Here is a 16,585-nt window from a genome sequence, read left to right as displayed (position 1 = left end):
GACCTCGAGGGTACTGTCTTCCTTGAGCCCGTCTGCATTGACGATTTGATAATAATTTCCCTCCAGTCCTGCTCGGCATCTACGGTACAAGCTATTACCCAACCTCTATCCTGTTTTTGATCAAGGCTCATTCTTACCTCTTTGCCCGTGGCCCTCTAAACTCCACCGGGATTCCCGGGAGCGGCTCATCCACTGAATTCTGCCTCAACCCATTCAGCCCATCTCGAAGACCCCGAACGCCCTTAATCCCATCCAGTCCCGGCCCCGTGCCTGCACTCTGCGCCTCATACCCAACTCTTCTTCCGCTCCCGCTCAATACCCGAACACCAGCACCACCACCATTTCCACGACTTGCGGCGGAACGTGTTGAGCCTGACCCGGAGATAATTGCTCGTGTTGTCGTCTCCTCGTCGGCAAGCTTCGCACCGCCGAAAAAGGCACGGCCGCGCAGGGGATTCTTGCCAGAACCGTCTTCGTGGCTATTACGGCGGCGTCGACCCCAGAGGATGAAGATGGACAGGATGAGGACCACCGCTGCGAGGCTGCCGATCACGGGGGCGGCGACCCAGACGTTGGAGGTCATCGAACTCGACTCTTGTGATGCAGGCGTCGGAAGAGCGCTCGGGGATACCAAGGCAAGTGAGAGCCCTGCCGAGGCGGTTTCTTGGGGCGCGGAGACCGACACAAAAGTAGTCATGCCGACGCCAGCGGACTCCGGCTGAGCATCAGCCTCAACCGTGCTGCTTGGGGAAAGCAAGTGCGACAACGTAACCAAGCTCGTTTCAGAAATGGATGAGCTCCCGGGCACAAACACCGCAGCGCCATTGTTAGCCATGAGAAAAGCTGAATCGACGCCCTCTTTCTGAAACAACTCCCCGGCGCCGAAGCCAGTCTTGAGATAGCAGTTCTTGAACCCAGCCGATTGGTTGACGTCGAAGCTGACTCCACGGCAGGCTGAGTTTGACGCACACGCGGTCATACAGTCGGCAAAGCGCGTGTGAAATTGCTGCTCCAGGTCGTTGCCGAACACAACCTGCCTGCACTGCATGTTGAAGTTCTTAGCCTGCACGAGCTGGATAGCCCCATGGACACAGTTCGAGGTCGGGGGTGGGTTGGCTGGGATGCCTATCGCCGAATCCATCCCTAATGTCTGCGCTGAGCTCGCTCGGTTGATGGAGCCCTTCAGGATGCAAGTATTGCCTAGCTGGAACGTTACAGCCTCGCAGCGTGGGTTTTGTTGTGATGTGCTATGTGATTATTAGACAATGTCCTACCGTGAATCATCCTGAGAGATTGGGGGTCTCTTCATACCAAGAACTCATGCAAGTGTTGAGCGAGTCCAAGAACATCCGACCTATTTCTACGCCGTTGATGTTGGTACCGCACAGGATATCGAATGATTGAGGGGCGCCCATTTGCGTGCCATTGCCACTGGGACATGGAAAGTTTTTGAAGTTTTGGCGGAGGAAGACATCATGTTGAACCATTTCGGATTCTCGGAGCATGAGTTGCTCAGGACGTTGTTGTAGTTAGTGATTTGCACTGCAAACGAGGTGGGAATTCGCGGTATTAATGAGTGAAAAGAAGAAGAGAACTGAGTGAATTAGTCACGATCAATTAAAAGTCATTATAGGGAAATCAGGAACTACTGTCTCCATCAAGGAGGAGTTTGAATAATCCAAGTCGCTTGTGAGCAGGTGTCGGGTACCACTGGGTGGTGGGTAGTAATGGGACTTATAAGCTGCACGCGAGATCTGGGAGTACGTCTGGTATATACCATGGCTACGCATCATCGTGTCCTGATATGCATAAACCGGCACCCAGTACCAAGTCTAGATTCAGAAGCCACGACTCCTCAGTTCGTACATGTTTGCATACGTTATACAACTAAACGTTCGAGAGCTATTCAGCAGTGTGCTGGCAATTGTAAGATTGGGAACAGTGGAGACCCTACCTCGAAGTATTCAGGGGTTTCCTTCGATGTCGGCGGTCTGATAAGCGGTTGTCGGGTGAATTGCACTTGAGACGGATCTGGGGAAAGTCTTGGACCTGTCAACGCCAGATCTGGTAGGATCGCTTCATGGAAAAACGCTGCCGTACGCGAGTGTCATGCAATCGAAAGGCATTGCAAATGCATATGCGCCTGAGAAAGCTGTTGGCATCGAGTAAGCCTCGTTTATTGGACCTCTTGGAGGCACGTGAACGGCTCCTTGTAGTGATGAGCACTGTACCACTTGCACCCAAAGAATGGGCTCGGTGAGGGCGCGAGCCGAACCAGGATAATTGGAAATTGGGCATTGGGTGGAAATCCGGAGTCTACTGAAAGCTTCTGCATCCCCAAGGAGCATTAGAAACAGGGTTTGTAAAGGCGCACGATGCTGGCCTTGGCCTGAGATCGTCGTTCTGCGACGAACAAGAGTCTGATTCAAACTACCGTGTGTTGTGCCGACCTTCATGCAAGCGAACGCTCCGAAAGCTGGAAAAAGGTACATCGAGCTGCAGCTGCGACGATTTTACCTCTGGCAGGTGTCTAGGCCAATCAGCTGGGTCCATGATATTTTGGACCAATTGGAAATGCACCAGACGTTTGCAATCTACTGGGCCATACACGAGTTTCTGGCATTGCCAGCTTTCCATGCATTGCCGCAAATAGGTACATGTGGCGCTGAAGTTAGCCCAAAGGATGAAATACAAGATATCGTAGGGGAAAACATGGAAAAGTTGAGTTTCAAGATGCTTTATCCGGTCCGTTACCGCACACCTGAGCTTCCGATCCCATTGGGCGCCAGGAGAGGTTGATTCTCCCCCAGCCCTTGCACGCTTTCCCGGTCCAATGCCTGTTCGATTTCTTCTTGTGTCTCAGCATAGGCTTGCAGATGTGCCGAGTACGGTCCGGGACTGGGGAGGCCGCGAGGCGTAGTGCGTCTGCTGTACGCTGGCCGCTCCGGAGTCAGAGAGCGCGCTTGATGTGAAGGCCACTCATAGCCGATGGCCATGGTCAGCACAATGCCCTGCATCACTGCCGTAAGAACATAGACCCCCCACGAACTCCAACCGGCCCATCCGAGCCGCGCTGCCAGGCTGCCTGCAAATAGAAAGCCGCCCGGTGTTTGTACGCACATCATTGGAATGCTGAGGCTTCCCGCGTGCTTGAGCTTGTAAGTGATCCAGATCTGAGGTAGGTACTGAATAGCGGCCAACGCGGCAGACATGATCCCAAGCACGTTTGCCCAAGCACCGAGATAATCTGGAGCGCCAAGCGCAAAGGAGGCAGAAATGATAACTACGAATAGGCCATGCACAAGGCACAAGACAGCGACGCCAATGGCGGTGCGCCATGTCGGCTGGTCCGGGTCAAGCTCCAGCTCGTCCTCATCAACATCGGCATCCTCGCGACGGAAGAAGACCAGGAAGAGGACGAGACTAATTCACTATTAGCACTCTTGTCGTAACATTGCCCGGAGACCTTGCGAAGCACGTACATGATTCCAAAACATATCCATTGTACGCCAATTTGAGCAATGCCTAGCAGTCCCGCAGCGCATTCGAAGGGACTAACTTCCTTGCAGCAACCGATATCGGCTCGAGATTGAGGCAAGACCAAAATGTTTCCGAATTGCGAATTGGCACTGGTAACGCCTAGAAGCACGAAGTATGGCGAAATACCCTCGGACGTGCCGCGCGATATGATTCGGTAATGTTGCAGGAGGTAAGAGAACAAGATGCCGATGATGATGAGACTGGAGGTACCTTCTGTCAGTTCTGAGACAGTGATCAGTGGGATGGCATTGCCATAGTACTTACATCGACACAAAAAAGTTGGTGTAGCCCACCTTGCGAAGCTCATCACATCGGCCGTCCATCATGTCCAAGAATGATTCCATCTTGGCGTCCACAAACAACCCTTCTACGACGACGGACGATACTAAAATAGTCGGCAAAAGCACCCGTTAGTCGCAATGCTTTGAAGCGTGGTTCTCGAGTGTCGAAAGGCAGATGTCGATGAGCCCGTACGGTCGTAGTCGCCCAGGCGATCGTCAGTTGGGCCTCAACTTCGGTCGTCCGTCAGCGCCAAACGATGACGATGTGCCGATGGCAGAGGCTGCTACTCTGAATGCTATGCGGACATGGCGCTATCAGCCCTCAATGCTTTCAATTAACCGACAGGAAGCAGGCGAATTGAAATAAGCTCGAAGGGAATGTCTTGCTTCAGTATCTAGAAAGAGCACAGTAGCTGTCTTGTCCGAGCTCCAGGTCCGTCTTCAATCCAGCGCACTTGGCGGGCTTGCTTGGTCCCTGGTACCCTAGCGGCTTGGGGCTGATGATCCCCCATGTGATAAGTGCACGGGGCAGCTACAGGCCTAAATCCACTATGACGTGGAGAAGCTACGAAGTATGTACGGGTCCCTGCATCAACGGTGATAGCGGGCCTTGAGTGTGTGTCGTAGAGAAATCGTCTCCACTTAAGACCTTGCAATCTCAATCACCATGTGACGAGACGACCGACACGCCTTTGGTCTACCAGTGGTATGACGGACCCTTACAGAAACTTCTATCTAAGCAGGATTCACTTAGCTGTTCAAGATGGTGTGACAGCTTGAATCAGCACATGGCCCCGAAGCTTGTTTTCTTCTGCGACTTCGGAGCGCAAGGCTACCGACTCGGAGACCAGAGGTTCAGATAGGGCGAGAACAGAATTGGAGCCTGCCAAGATGGCTGAAGCCCAGGGGACGGTAGCTGAACGAAATCCCAATGACAGGGTGTGTCTGCTTGCCTCCACTGGCAATATCACATTTCAGGATACATCAGATCCATATTCACCAGCGGACGCCTCACCAGCGGATACCGAGCCTCGCGGCTACTTCGAGTCAGCTCAATGGTGTGCACCCCTGACAATCGTCCCAACGAGTTACACGATCATTTTAGCTAACGTGACCCAAGGACCCCAGATGGCACAACAATACTGACATTGTCATCTTCTAATACAATCTCTGGCTATGTCGTACCTCAGGACCTCCTTGCGCCTCATATAGAACCTCTATCACTTTATCCACAGAGCACCATACCACTCCCAGAACCTACCAACGTTCTGGCCTCATCTCCATATTTCAATCTCTCAGAGGCATACACAAACCAGCTCCTGGTGTCGAGTCGCGATCATCCCATCCAGCTATTCTACCTTTTCCCGCCGTTGTCATCCCACGACAACAACTCAGTTTCGCACGCGCCTTTAGCCTCTTACCCCCTGACCAAAGCCCGATCCGAGACATTCCTCACCGCAACATCGCTGGTGTGGCCCGCTCCCGGATCTCACTTTATCGCAGGATGTAGGAACCTCTTGGCAAAATTCGATATCACTCGCACCGGCGAGGAGCCACTGCTGCGCATCAAGACTATCCCGTCCGAACGGCACCTATCCAAGGGTGGCGGTGTCGGCATGCGCGGCACCATTTCTACGCTATCTGCACAGCCGCCAGATCAGAATGGCGGTAGCCTCGTTGCTGCGGGCACGTGGACCCGGTGGGTGGGATTATATGATTTTGCGCAAGGGGGCGAATGCATCTCGACGTGGAGTGTCGAGTCAGCGGCCAAGGAGACAGCTCTTGCCGATGGCAGTGGTAGTACTGCGGGAACTGGCGGCGGCGGGATCACACAAACAATTTGGAGCCCATGTGGAAGATATCTACTCATCTCTGAACGCAAGTCGAGGGGTATTCTCGTATACGACGTTCGCGTGACTGGGCAGTTGCTCGGCTGGTTGAAGGGGAGAGAAGCACGAACCAACCAACGGATACAGTGTGATGTTTTCCCGGGGCAAGATGATTTTGGCGGCTTTGAAGTCTGGTCAGGGACTACTGATGGCACTGTCAAGATGTGGGAGGGTGTGGGGAGCCGCGAAGGAGCCAATGAGCCTGCTTGGGGCTGGGAGGGTCATGGTTCCACGGTGGGAAGCACGTGCCTACATCAGAGCGGAGCGGTTGTCGCAACATGTTCTGGTTCTTGGACTTTCCCCGAGGATGAAACCTGCGAACTTCCTCACGAGGGAAAGCATGTAGGTGGTCGGGAGTCGACGGCTTGGATGCGTAGGACGAATAAGGAGAGCAGTCTGAAGTTTTGGGGCCTTGGATCGCAGAGCGATAAAGATGTCACTGAGCATTCAGACCCCGGGGATGGCTCTTGAGTAAGGAGGCCGAGAAGGAACTCATGACATTCGGCGACATCATGACGGCGGAGATGTGCCCATGCCTGGGAGCACGAACATGCCGGCTCCACAGCATCGGCCTAGATGCCAATTGGCCTTTTAGCCTCTTGCTAGTTTAGATCAAGTCAGAGGGGTACCGTTCATCAAGCATCCTTGTGATTATATTTATACCCACGTATTTTCATATCTATCGAAGATCAAAATTTTCTCATGGATTGATTTGGCCGAACCAGTTGTGGTCACATCTCACATGAGTATTCCCCTCTCCAGTTCAGCGCAAATGTTTTTGACGGAATACAAAGAAAGCTCCCTGTATATCCTCATGCAGATCGATGCTTTGACGATGACCCTGACAAACCCCATGCCGCCTTGATAAAATCAGAACACTTCCCGCTAATTCCATAGGCCGGTATTTGAGTATGCCCGCCATGCGATTTGGGCATGATGCTACATTCAGCCACACGTGAATTCTTGATACCTTGGACAACCAGCTTATCTTTCCCGGCTACATATACAACCATGGCGCTCCAACTGGATCTTGTGCAGCGTGGTTTCATCACGTCGATGATGAAACTAGCTCCCATGACCTCAGGCCACCAATACCATATCTCTAAGCTAACTTCACCCAAACCAACAGGGCATCTTAATGTACGGTCCAAAAGGAGACGAATTTTAGCGCCAGCCATGTTTAGCGATTACCAAATGGGTAATTTAATAAGATAATGGTTAACTGTGCTGATCACGGCAAGCCTACTATCGCTATTATGGTCTAGAGTGCTATCTCTAAGAGCGGCTGATCATATATCGTTATTATGGATAGAGACCCGGAATTTCGGCGTAAGGGCTTTTCCACCCGGCCATATTTATGGGCTCTAGAGGAAGTCCTTCTACCAATATACAGGGCTAGCACCTTGTTCCAGCTAGATAACGCTAGAATAAATACTTCTAGAGCTTTACAAGAGTGGCTGGAAGCCTACGGCATATGGACCATCGATTGGCCCGCTCCATATTCCTGATCCGTCGCCAATCGAGCATGTGTGACACTACATGAAGGTCTATGTCCATAAAAACCACCCTGACGTCCATATTTTGAAGGACAACGAGGCTAACAGAGAGACTATGAAGGACTGGATCCGGGAGCCGCGGTGGGCAGTGCCACAGGCCATTATTGGTTGGTGGGCGCGAGACTTTTTGACCGGATTGTATACTGTTAGTACCTCCCCAATAAATGTGTATACTGTAAAGAACAACAAGTGTACACACCTCAATTTGCTAAAGGAAAGGAGCAAAGCCGATTGGGGGCAAGATTAAACAACCAAATACCAACCTGCATCAATCCAAGTCTCCCAAACATTCAGTTCAAACACCATCGATGAGATTCTCCAGCTTGCATCGAAGTTCCATCCTGTAATACGCTAGTCATAGGAACATCATCATGAAACTGCTAAACTAGGTGGTGTCCGATAACAAAGTAATCCCAGGAGGACATGAATTCTATGTCCCCGCATTTTCAGCCACGTTCAGCTAGCATTACCCATTTAGAAGCTAATCGACGCGGAACAAATCTCACGGAAGAGTATTATAATAGTAGAAAGAAATCATAGTGCCCGTACACTAATTGGTTTCTTAATTGTAAAGAGGAATCGTTATTGAAACTCATGTCTCTCCGTAAGCCTCGGACGCCGATAGAACGGTGCCTATATCGCATCTTTTGATAATGCCAGTCTTTTTCCTTTCCCAGCCGTATGATGCTAAATACTTTTGCATAAGTACTGTTTGTTCACTCCCTTTCTCTTAGTGCTCGTAGGTATTCAAAATGGTTGTTGATAGAGCGGGTGATCCTGTAATTGCGCACACGGGAGTGTCATATCATCTTGATATGCAAGGGGGTTTTCATCGGACAAAGTCGGCCTCTGCCCCGGAATGACACCTAATAACGCCTGCCGCGCCTGGGATTCGTCTCGATCCCGCTCCCACATTAGAGTCCAAGCGATATTGACGGTAATAGGGATGATGCCCGAAGACTCTACCAGACTCCATCTGCTGCACATAACGATCAACAGGTACAAAGTAAGGGATGTGAGAAGTGAGCCCCTCAAGCGTCTAGTTTAGGCATTAGCAAAGTTCGAATCAGAGAGGAGAAGATGGTTTGCTCACCTCTGGGCGTGGTCAAAGTCAGTTGAGACTAAAGTCACACCGCAAATCACCCAAACAATCTTGCTGCTGTTGTGGAGAATTAGAGATAGACTGTAGTTAGGCTGCGGGGGAAGACCCTACAGAAGCACCATCAACCTCGCCCACTCAAAGCCGACGGTTGGCTCGGATAAGAGCGATGTAGTCAAGGCTGATGTTCACAGCCCTAAATGTTGAATTCAGCGTACGCCGTTCATGTCCATTTCAACTTGGAGGAATCAAAACAGAAGCACGTGGTTGGATGGGTGAACTAAACGCGTAGGCCTGGATCAAGGCTAATGCAAGAAAGGGGTTAGAGAATATGCAATAATTGAAGGCAGAGAGGGCTAGGATGTGGCGTCCCTGGATCGTCAATAGCAGTTCCTCGGTAGAAAACGCGGAAACAAAAATTATCTTGTAGTCCCTAACACGGTGCGCCGCACACAGTTGATACACTATTGATACCTCTGAGAGAAGGGACCGTCGCCTTCTCGTCGCCTTCTTGCCTCCGATGCAGCTGGTGAGTTGCAATTTGTCGATTTTTCTCCACCGGCTGGGATGTGGCGTCCATGGATCGTCAATTCGAAAGCAGTTCCTTGGTAGAAAACTTGTAGTTCCTAGCATGGTGCGCCCAGCACTGTCAGGTACTTTGAGACAAGGACAGCCGGGTGAGTTGCAATTTGTCGATTTCCTCCGCGGGCTGGGCTAGCTGTAAAGCTGTAAAGCTATGATTCGTTAGAACTGGAGAGAAACAGGGAGATGCCGCTCCAGCTTCGTCATAATGCATGTCGATCGATCCTAATCGCGTGGGCAAACTTCGCCTAGCCTATCAATTTTCGGGCTACAACGAAAGACGGCGCGCGAGAAAGCCAGAGGCAGCCCAGGCATACTGTCAAGACATGGTAAATGGCAGTGTCTTATTGGGCAGCAAAGAACAGTACATTTTCGCAATATATAAGCAGGATCTTGTAGCTTGATGGCAGACATAGTTGAAGATAGCCTACAATTGTAAAGAACACTATATGGATCCCTGTACGGGACGTCCTAGTTCCTTGGGGACAGCTGTATTCGCAACCTACCAATATTCCTACTACGGTAGCAACTGAATGCTAATTTACCAGCCACATTAGATTTTAGATACCAGCTTATACGTTCTACTAATGAAATGGTCGCGCTTGTCAGAGTTAGTCTAGTCTAGGACTGCGCATACCTCTCTTCTGAGAAGACGACGACGCTGTTGAGTAATACCGAGCTTGACGGGCGGGTAAGGTCTTCGCGCAGAAACTGGCGAGGTCTTGTTGACGCGGTGGTTGCGAAATTTGGGGGCCATGAGAACGCTTGCAGTGCAAGACGGTGGCTTGCTTGGGGAAGTGAATGGGGAGGATTATGGACAGTTCTAAGTTCGCAACCAAGAGGCCAGGAAGGAAGGATTTTCTTTTAAAGACGTTCTGTACTTCATTCACGACCGTCGTAGGATCGTTCGCTCTGCCCATGGCACACCTTTTAGCGGCATGGCATGATAACCTACCATTGCTGGAAGTCTTCCAATGATGCTTGAGTACCAAAGTCTTCGAAGAAAAAGCAAGAAAAGAAAAAGAGACACAAAAGGAAAACTCCCACAAGTCGTGGAATTTTCCTTCACGTATGGTACCCAACCCTCCCAGGTCGTGTACTTGTGTGTCAGGTTCGGCGGCCATGAGATCGTCACGAAATCTCGTGTGCCCTCTCCCTCCATGACAACCTCGTTGCCGAAGCGGCATGCCTCAGCCAGAACCTCGACATTCAAAAGATCGGCCAGATAGTTGAAGTCGACCTTGTGCCCTTCTAGAGGATCAGCGCTCCTAGCTTGAAGGTGCCTTGTGACCGGAGAGAACAGCTCAGCTACCATACTGAAGGCGTACTCGTGATCGATTAGGAAATAGTCGAACTGCTTCGGCCCCAAATAGTATTTCGTGTTCCAAAAATCAATATGAGGCTTTTTGGATGTCAAGCCCATCGGGTCGCGGCCCGGCTCCCGCGGTGCTAAGTATCACAGGGCCGAGTCGGCCAAACGGTCGTATAGTCGGACAAAGGCGAAGACTCCCAAGGGGAATGTCGACAGGAAGCCGGTTTGGTATTTTTCACATTTATCACGATGTGGTGAGACCCTCATCGCGGTAGATGAGATGGTCGTTATTCAGGCCTTTTTTTCCGGCACGTATAACATGAGACGATTAGATGGTCCATCAAGTTCTTTCCAACCCCTGGAATATCAATGATGGTATCAATATCGTGGGCCTCGAGTTCTTTCTTGGCACCTATGCCTGATCAATTGAGGATATTGGGGCTGTAGCTGGTACCACTGCTGACGATGAGCTCCTTGGTGGCCGTTAGTCTGGCTATCGTCCCAGCTGGATTGCCGACTAGTACACCGGCGGCTCGTAGCTCGCCATCAGAGTCTCTCTCAAGGAGAACCTAGTCGACATGCGTGTTGACCAAGATGATGACGTTGTCTATGCAACGAGTCTTGATAAAAGTCAGCTCCCGTGGTGCGAATCCCTTCGTGAACCCTTGGGGTACGTTTCCGCATCCGTGGGGATTCTCTCCATGAGAGAACATGTCGTACCTCCAGATTAAACCCCCTCGAGACCATCGAATCCAGGACCAGATCTGAAATAGAAGCTAAGTCGTGTGGCTCTATACGAAGAGGACCGTATCCATGGGGATTTTTGGAGCAGCGGTACCATGACTTGTTGTGGAATATTTCAACCTGCAATAGCCATTGTCCACCGTAACAGGCATTCTCATCAGCAGTTCTGAAGTATTTTGCACATATATCAGAATGACTCTTCGCCGCTACAGCCTACTAGACCCCATCCACCACAATCTTGTTTGCAGCCGTGAATGCACAAAGTGTATTGCAACCAGAGCAACCCCTGAGGTACTTCCCTCAACTCAGCTGGACCTGGCGGTCATCAATAGAAGCGCCCTTCTCGCAAACGATAGTCCAGTCCGTCTCTTTGTCGAAGAGCTGAATAAATCTAGAACCGAAACATGATTGTCAGCAACGTTAATTCTAGAAAGCACTCATGTGGTTTCAATACTCACCCTCCAGCCCTGTGTACATTCTTTAGCTCTTCATGGTGTTGGCCTGCTTCAATAACCACCACTTTCACACTGGAGTCTGCCGCCAATCTACCGGCTCCGACACATCCAGTCGTCCCACCGCTGTTCATTTGTCAGTTGTTAATGCGTAATGCGTAGGAATGCAATTTTGGGACGTGAAATTCAACTAACCCAAAGAAAATGAAGTCAAACTCAGAGTTGGCGTCAATGACCGATACCATTATTAATGGCAATTTAATTATGGGAAATCAAATGATGATAGGACTTGAATGCCCAGGACAGGAAGGGTTAATAGATCATGTCAACTTAAGTATTTGATCAACCCCATCCACATAGCCCATTCCCAGAACACAGTACTTTTTTTTCTAAGCTATGTTGTACATATAACATCTGATAGGGCTTGAAATGGGATACCAGCACAGCCAAGGCGCCGGGGAGACTTCTGTGCCAACTTCATCGGGAACACCGCATCGGGTAGTGCCGCAGTGCTTGAAGTGCAATGGAATGGGCGCCGTGCTTGTCAGAATTTCCGAGATGATAACAAAAATATCGCCACTTGGCAGGCATAATGCAGTGGCACGACAGCGGTGGTCTTAGTTGTTGTAGATCGATAGCATGATCTATTTATTGGACTAATTTTTGCAAATTGTACTGCATTGAAGATGTGTTGATCTCTATAGATCGTCTTCTTCAACAGAGTGTATTGTATCCATCAGGGCATTATATACTTAGAAATGAACGATATCTGCCCTATAGGCAGAAATTGTGTGGTATGGTGGGTGGTGGTCATATTGGCCTCACAAACTGGAAATTCGGTTGGAACGACCTTGTATCGGACTTATTGCAAGCTATAACAAAGCATAGAGTTGAATGTCCCTCTGGTCTCCCCCAAGTCCAAAGGAGTGAAGGTAGCCATAAGGGCCTTAGAGAAAGAAAAGTTTGCCTCTTGGCTGCTTCCACCAGAACAAGTTTAAGAAACTCTAAATCAACCGTCAAGCATGAAAGAGCTAGAAAAGGGGCTGGTGCGGTCCGACAAGTTGAAGTTCGACACCACTTGTGATATAGAATGGGGCACTTATGTTGACTGGTCATCGTGGCCGCAGTTTCTTTTAAAACTGTTTTAAAGGTCTTATATAATTTTCACCATGATCGAGATCATCGAATTGAATCAACTATATAATAGGAGTTGTTATAGCCAAAAACGCAAGAGCAACTTGCCGATTTCGCCAACCGCATGGCAGATTGCCTGCAGGTTCCACAAGAAGATGCACCTTCCTGCGTTCACAAGCAGCTTGCCGTATGGGAGTTGGCACAACCCCCCGCCTTGAGCAAGCCTCGAGTCAACCCAATCAACCTCACCATTCCCTTTCATTGGGTTGACGATTAAATTAGTCAGCAAAATAACCGTTGGGTTAACTAGTTGCCAAGGTGGTTGCCGTAACCAACTGGAAATGAGGCTATCGTCAACCTCGCTTATAGTCACTAGTACCGAAATAGCGTATTGGCGAAGAAGCGATACTATCGGGGTTAACGCTATAGTGGTTGTTCAGGACTCCATAGTATTAGGAAGCAACTTAAACGCTAGAGGACCGCCAAGATGACAGCGAAAGTTCCTATAGGGTGAGCAGGTGCGTCTGGCACGTGCAAATTACTCAGAATAGGGAGCCCTTAGCCTTAGCAACCACTTAGCAACCAAGTCACGAACCAAGTCTCCAAATTTATATTCCTTAGCAACGAAAATCGGGAGAATTGGTGGGTTGGGTTAGCTGGTTGACGTCAACCCTTGGCAACCAGGTTGAATTGGTTGGGTTGTCTCTAGGCCTGGCCTTGAGCTCCATCCAAGTGAAGCTGGAAGGACCCAATATTTGGAATTCAACAGCATGAAGATCCTACGAGGCTGGATCCTAGTGCTTGTCAAGAGCGACCTGTGCCCAGCCGTCAATGTCAAGGAGATCGAGCCCACCACTCGACTGACTTTCGCAAGGATATTCTGCAAGGATTGGCCTCACACATGCAAACTGCTTTTTGCGCTGGAGCAATGGGTCACACTCGGATGGCTGGTATCACATAGACACACGAAAAAGGGCACACAGTCTTAGTTGAGTCAAATCTGAACGAACAGCAATGATAATGAAATTGATTAGATGTGAAAGGGGAGCCTGCCGTGGGAGAGAATGCTTGGTGTAGAGTAAGAATCTGGACAGCCAAAGTCTATAATGAAGGAAACATTACCTGAACGTGGACATTGCTGTTCAGATTTTGCCCAAGATGAATAACCATGAACTAGTATTACGACACGCAGGGTTTTCAGGGTTTATATTCCACTGCAAGTGAGGTATAAATGACTTCATATACATCGACATATGTCGAAACATAAAGTTACCGTGTTCCTGGCATTAGCGAAACATCGTGCTCATGACGTCGTTCTATACCAAGACGCAATTCACAATGCATCTGGACAATCAATTGCAGGATCCCACCGTTGTCAATATCATGCCTCGTATATACTCCTTCGTTTCTTCAAAGCAGCCCACCGGCAATAGGACCTACTTTATTAGTGGAACTCAGATGGCGCAATCGATATCATATATGGCGTCGATGCAACGTCGATTATGTAAATAGCCAATAACTGCCAAGAGCACGCATGGCAACATATCACCAACCTAGACTACGCATAGATGGAGACTGGTACCTGTTGCCTTTTCGGTGAGACCCTCTGGCATATATCCACGTCGAATATAAAGTTAGCTCGCGTCATTCGGCTTGATCTAAGCCCAACTTCCACCAATCAATCAGTCGAGACTACTAGGACTGTATTCTATAAAGTGAGAGGATGTCAAACCAAATTTGAGAAAGTGGGTTGTCTTCATTGAGAGATATCGCTTGGGCGTGCCGACTTCGGAAAATACTCTTTGTATATTTTAGCACAATGAGGGGTTTACTACTTGGAGGCTGGGCATTCGCGGCATCACTTGCCACCGCCCAGAGAGGCCCTTTTCTGGAGCAAATCGACGACACAACCTGGGTCGTCGGCAACGACTTATGGAATCTTACCCAAGGCGCCTTTTACGCCACCAAGCTTTTTCATAGGGGACAGGATCTTGTTGGATCGGCAGTGGGACACTACGTTGGCTATGGTAAGCCACCGCAGAGCTCCCGAAGCATTTAGCGACAAATTTGACTTTGCAGATGGCGAGGATAACCTCCAATGGCTATCCGCCTCAATAGCTGCCGAAGGCGACAACTTCATTGACGTCAGCTTCTTCGCTGAGCTTGGAGATTTCCATTGGGTCATCTTCGACGACCTTCCCGGCGCGTACCAGTACTTCGTCAACCGTGCGCTTCCCGATATCAGCATTCTGAGAAGTCTGTGGAGACTGGCACCCGAGATCTTTCTGAATGGCCGCACTCATCTAAAAAATGAGGCCCTGCCGGACTTCGCGCTGTATGCCAATGCAACCAATGTCCAGGATGAGACGTGGCAGCTGGAGGACGGGACATTCATCACGAAGTACGACTGGTCCAACGCCGTCCGTGATCGGGACTTTTACGGCGTTTATGGACCGGAGTTCGGCTCTTGGTATATACATCCGACGTTTGAGTACTATAACAGCGACCAGCTGAGTCAAACTCTGACGGTAATTGCGATGGTTTCTAAAAGCGACATGCGCTAATAGTTCGACTAGGTTCATCGGGAGTCAAGCACTGGTGACTCGGTGCAGCTGAATGTCGTGCAAGACACATCCCATTTCCGAGTGGGTCAGACCACAGCTCAGCCGGAGGGAAAAACTTGGGGTCCCTGGCTTTGGTACCTGGTGAGTTCTTGCCTCTCAACTCTTCTTGGAACGCGTACTGATTTCCCTCTAAGAACAGCGGAAGCATCGCAGATGCAGCAGAAAGACGAGTAGAGGAACTAGCTGGATGGCCATATGAATGGTTTAACAACACGTCATACCACTCCCGTGGCGGAGTCTCTGGGTATCTCCAGCTCTCAGACGGCCGACCAGCTGCTGGTGCCGCGGTTTACCTTGGTGACACCGACACTACGATCCGCCCATCGATCCAAGGGAGCAACTACTATTACACTACCTACGCGGACGACACTGGTGCATTTTCCTTCGACGACGTCCGCACGGGCTCGTACGGTTTGTATGCCTGGTCAAATGGTGGTGAGATCGGTGACGTCTACACGAACGTGACCACGTCCCCCGTTACGATTACTCGAGCCGCAACCACACAGTTGGGCGAGTTAAAATGGGATGTGCCGAGCGGAGCACAGCGCATCTTCCAGGTCGGAGAGTTCGACAAGAAAGCGCTGGGTTTCACCCACGGAGGACCGCCTTACCAACACGGTGTCGCGGATCTGAGTCCTGCCAACTTGACTTTCGTCGATGGAGAATCCGAGAATTCAGACTGGTACTATGCTCAGTCTGCCATTGGGAAATGGACCATTGAGTTTGATCTCGCCGCCGAAGAAGTGACTGGCTACAAAACTGCTCTTTTGAGTGTTTCTCTTGCCGGATACTCGCAGAGCGCTGCGTTGGATATTGATGTGAATGGCCAGGTGCTTGCCACTTTAAGCAAGGACACTCTGGTCAGTGATCCAGCTTTGTATCGTTCGGGGAAGACAAACGGCGAGTGGAGGTTCTTTCAGTACCCCATCTCAAGTAGTATGCTCAGTGCCGGTGTGAACACAGTAGGATTTACGGTGACAAGGTATACGCAGTGGAGGGGTTTCATGTGGGACAGTATCATTCTTGACTGGGAGTAGCCGGGGATTGGTGTTTGAATTAATGAAATGAATGAACTCTTGCTTAATTGATTCTAAGAAGGGGGAGCCTAGGGTTTAACTAGACTGCAAATATGAAATTTGTGGGCCAACTTATCATGAAATGATCATACAACCTGTCCCAACAGGCCGTTAAACATCCCATAACAACGGTGAAACCTTTTAGGACGACTGTGAAGGTTTGGCTCCCGACCCATAACCTTGACAACTGGTTGGCAGTTGAGCAATAGCACATGGACATAGGTCAAGGCTTCAGATAATGTGTGAAATGGATACTCACAACCATCAGTAATGTTTACGGGGTGCTTCTATATATT

General features: G+C 49.9%; 8 protein-coding genes across 8 annotated transcripts; 2 read left to right on the top strand and 6 right to left on the bottom strand.

Annotated features, from left to right (window-relative positions):
• Nucleotides 1-133: 133 nt before the first annotated feature.
• BCR38DRAFT_484639 (uncharacterized protein) lies at nt 134-1,487 on the bottom strand (the record flags this gene model as incomplete). Its single annotated transcript, XM_040863772.1, has 2 exons — nt 134-1,247; nt 1,312-1,487. 2 exons carry the CDS (start codon nt 1,485-1,487, stop codon nt 134-136), a joined length of 1,290 nt encoding a protein of 429 aa, XP_040716333.1.
• A 156-nt stretch (nt 1,488-1,643) lies between these two features.
• Nucleotides 1,644-2,621, bottom strand: BCR38DRAFT_192739 (uncharacterized protein). The gene is made up of 3 exons (XM_040854023.1): nt 2,101-2,621; nt 1,955-2,042; nt 1,644-1,887 (listed from the first exon to the last, which is right to left on the bottom strand). The coding sequence occupies exons 1-3, from the start codon at nt 2,490-2,492 to the stop codon at nt 1,783-1,785; spliced, it is 585 nt and encodes a 194-aa protein (XP_040716332.1). The 5' UTR covers nt 2,493-2,621; the 3' UTR covers nt 1,644-1,782.
• A 129-nt stretch (nt 2,622-2,750) lies between these two features.
• Nucleotides 2,751-3,866, bottom strand: BCR38DRAFT_341826 (ATP synthase F0; the record flags this gene model as incomplete). The annotated part of the gene is made up of 3 exons (XM_040855899.1): nt 2,751-3,423; nt 3,483-3,740; nt 3,805-3,866. 3 exons carry the CDS (start codon nt 3,864-3,866, stop codon nt 2,751-2,753), a joined length of 993 nt encoding a protein of 330 aa, XP_040716331.1.
• Nucleotides 3,867-4,475: 609 nt separating this feature from the next.
• On the top strand, nt 4,476-6,661 carry BCR38DRAFT_523688 (WD40-repeat-containing domain protein). Its single transcript, XM_040865270.1, has 2 exons — nt 4,476-4,879; nt 4,942-6,661. Exons 1-2 carry the CDS (start codon nt 4,713-4,715, stop codon nt 6,179-6,181), a joined length of 1,407 nt encoding a protein of 468 aa, XP_040716330.1. The 5' UTR covers nt 4,476-4,712; the 3' UTR covers nt 6,182-6,661.
• On the bottom strand, nt 6,353-6,840 carry BCR38DRAFT_192676 (uncharacterized protein). Its single transcript, XM_040854022.1, has one exon. The coding sequence runs from the start codon at nt 6,784-6,786 to the stop codon at nt 6,523-6,525; it is 264 nt and encodes an 87-aa protein (XP_040716329.1). The 5' UTR covers nt 6,787-6,840; the 3' UTR covers nt 6,353-6,522.
• An 811-nt stretch (nt 6,841-7,651) lies between these two features.
• On the bottom strand, nt 7,652-8,762 carry BCR38DRAFT_432067 (uncharacterized protein). The gene is made up of 3 exons (XM_040860147.1): nt 8,480-8,762; nt 8,360-8,425; nt 7,652-8,305 (listed from the first exon to the last, which is right to left on the bottom strand). The coding sequence occupies exons 1-3, from the start codon at nt 8,488-8,490 to the stop codon at nt 8,014-8,016; spliced, it is 369 nt and encodes a 122-aa protein (XP_040716328.1). The 5' UTR covers nt 8,491-8,762; the 3' UTR covers nt 7,652-8,013.
• Nucleotides 8,763-9,374: 612 nt separating this feature from the next.
• BCR38DRAFT_465696 (uncharacterized protein) lies at nt 9,375-11,589 on the bottom strand (the record flags this gene model as incomplete). Its single annotated transcript, XM_040862709.1, has 8 exons — nt 9,375-9,658; nt 9,829-9,898; nt 9,976-10,396; nt 10,579-10,677; nt 10,714-10,828; nt 10,923-11,123; nt 11,319-11,394; nt 11,462-11,589. 8 exons carry the CDS (start codon nt 11,587-11,589, stop codon nt 9,569-9,571), a joined length of 1,200 nt encoding a protein of 399 aa, XP_040716327.1. The 3' UTR covers nt 9,375-9,568.
• Nucleotides 11,590-14,209: 2,620 nt separating this feature from the next.
• Nucleotides 14,210-16,314, top strand: BCR38DRAFT_432063 (polysaccharide lyase family 4, domain III-domain-containing protein). The gene is made up of 4 exons (XM_040860146.1): nt 14,210-14,616; nt 14,669-15,117; nt 15,166-15,294; nt 15,348-16,314. The coding sequence occupies exons 1-4, from the start codon at nt 14,409-14,411 to the stop codon at nt 16,248-16,250; spliced, it is 1,689 nt and encodes a 562-aa protein (XP_040716326.1). The 5' UTR covers nt 14,210-14,408; the 3' UTR covers nt 16,251-16,314.
• The last annotated feature ends 271 nt before the right edge of the window (nt 16,315-16,585 follow it).

This window comes from Pseudomassariella vexata (genome assembly GCF_002105095.1).
Source record: "Pseudomassariella vexata strain CBS 129021 chromosome Unknown BCR38scaffold_6, whole genome shotgun sequence".
In the NCBI taxonomy this organism is placed as follows: domain Eukaryota; kingdom Fungi; phylum Ascomycota; class Sordariomycetes; order Amphisphaeriales; family Pseudomassariaceae; genus Pseudomassariella; species Pseudomassariella vexata.
Note: the sequence above shows the minus strand (reverse complement) of the source record. Positions and strands in the feature narration are given on the sequence as shown.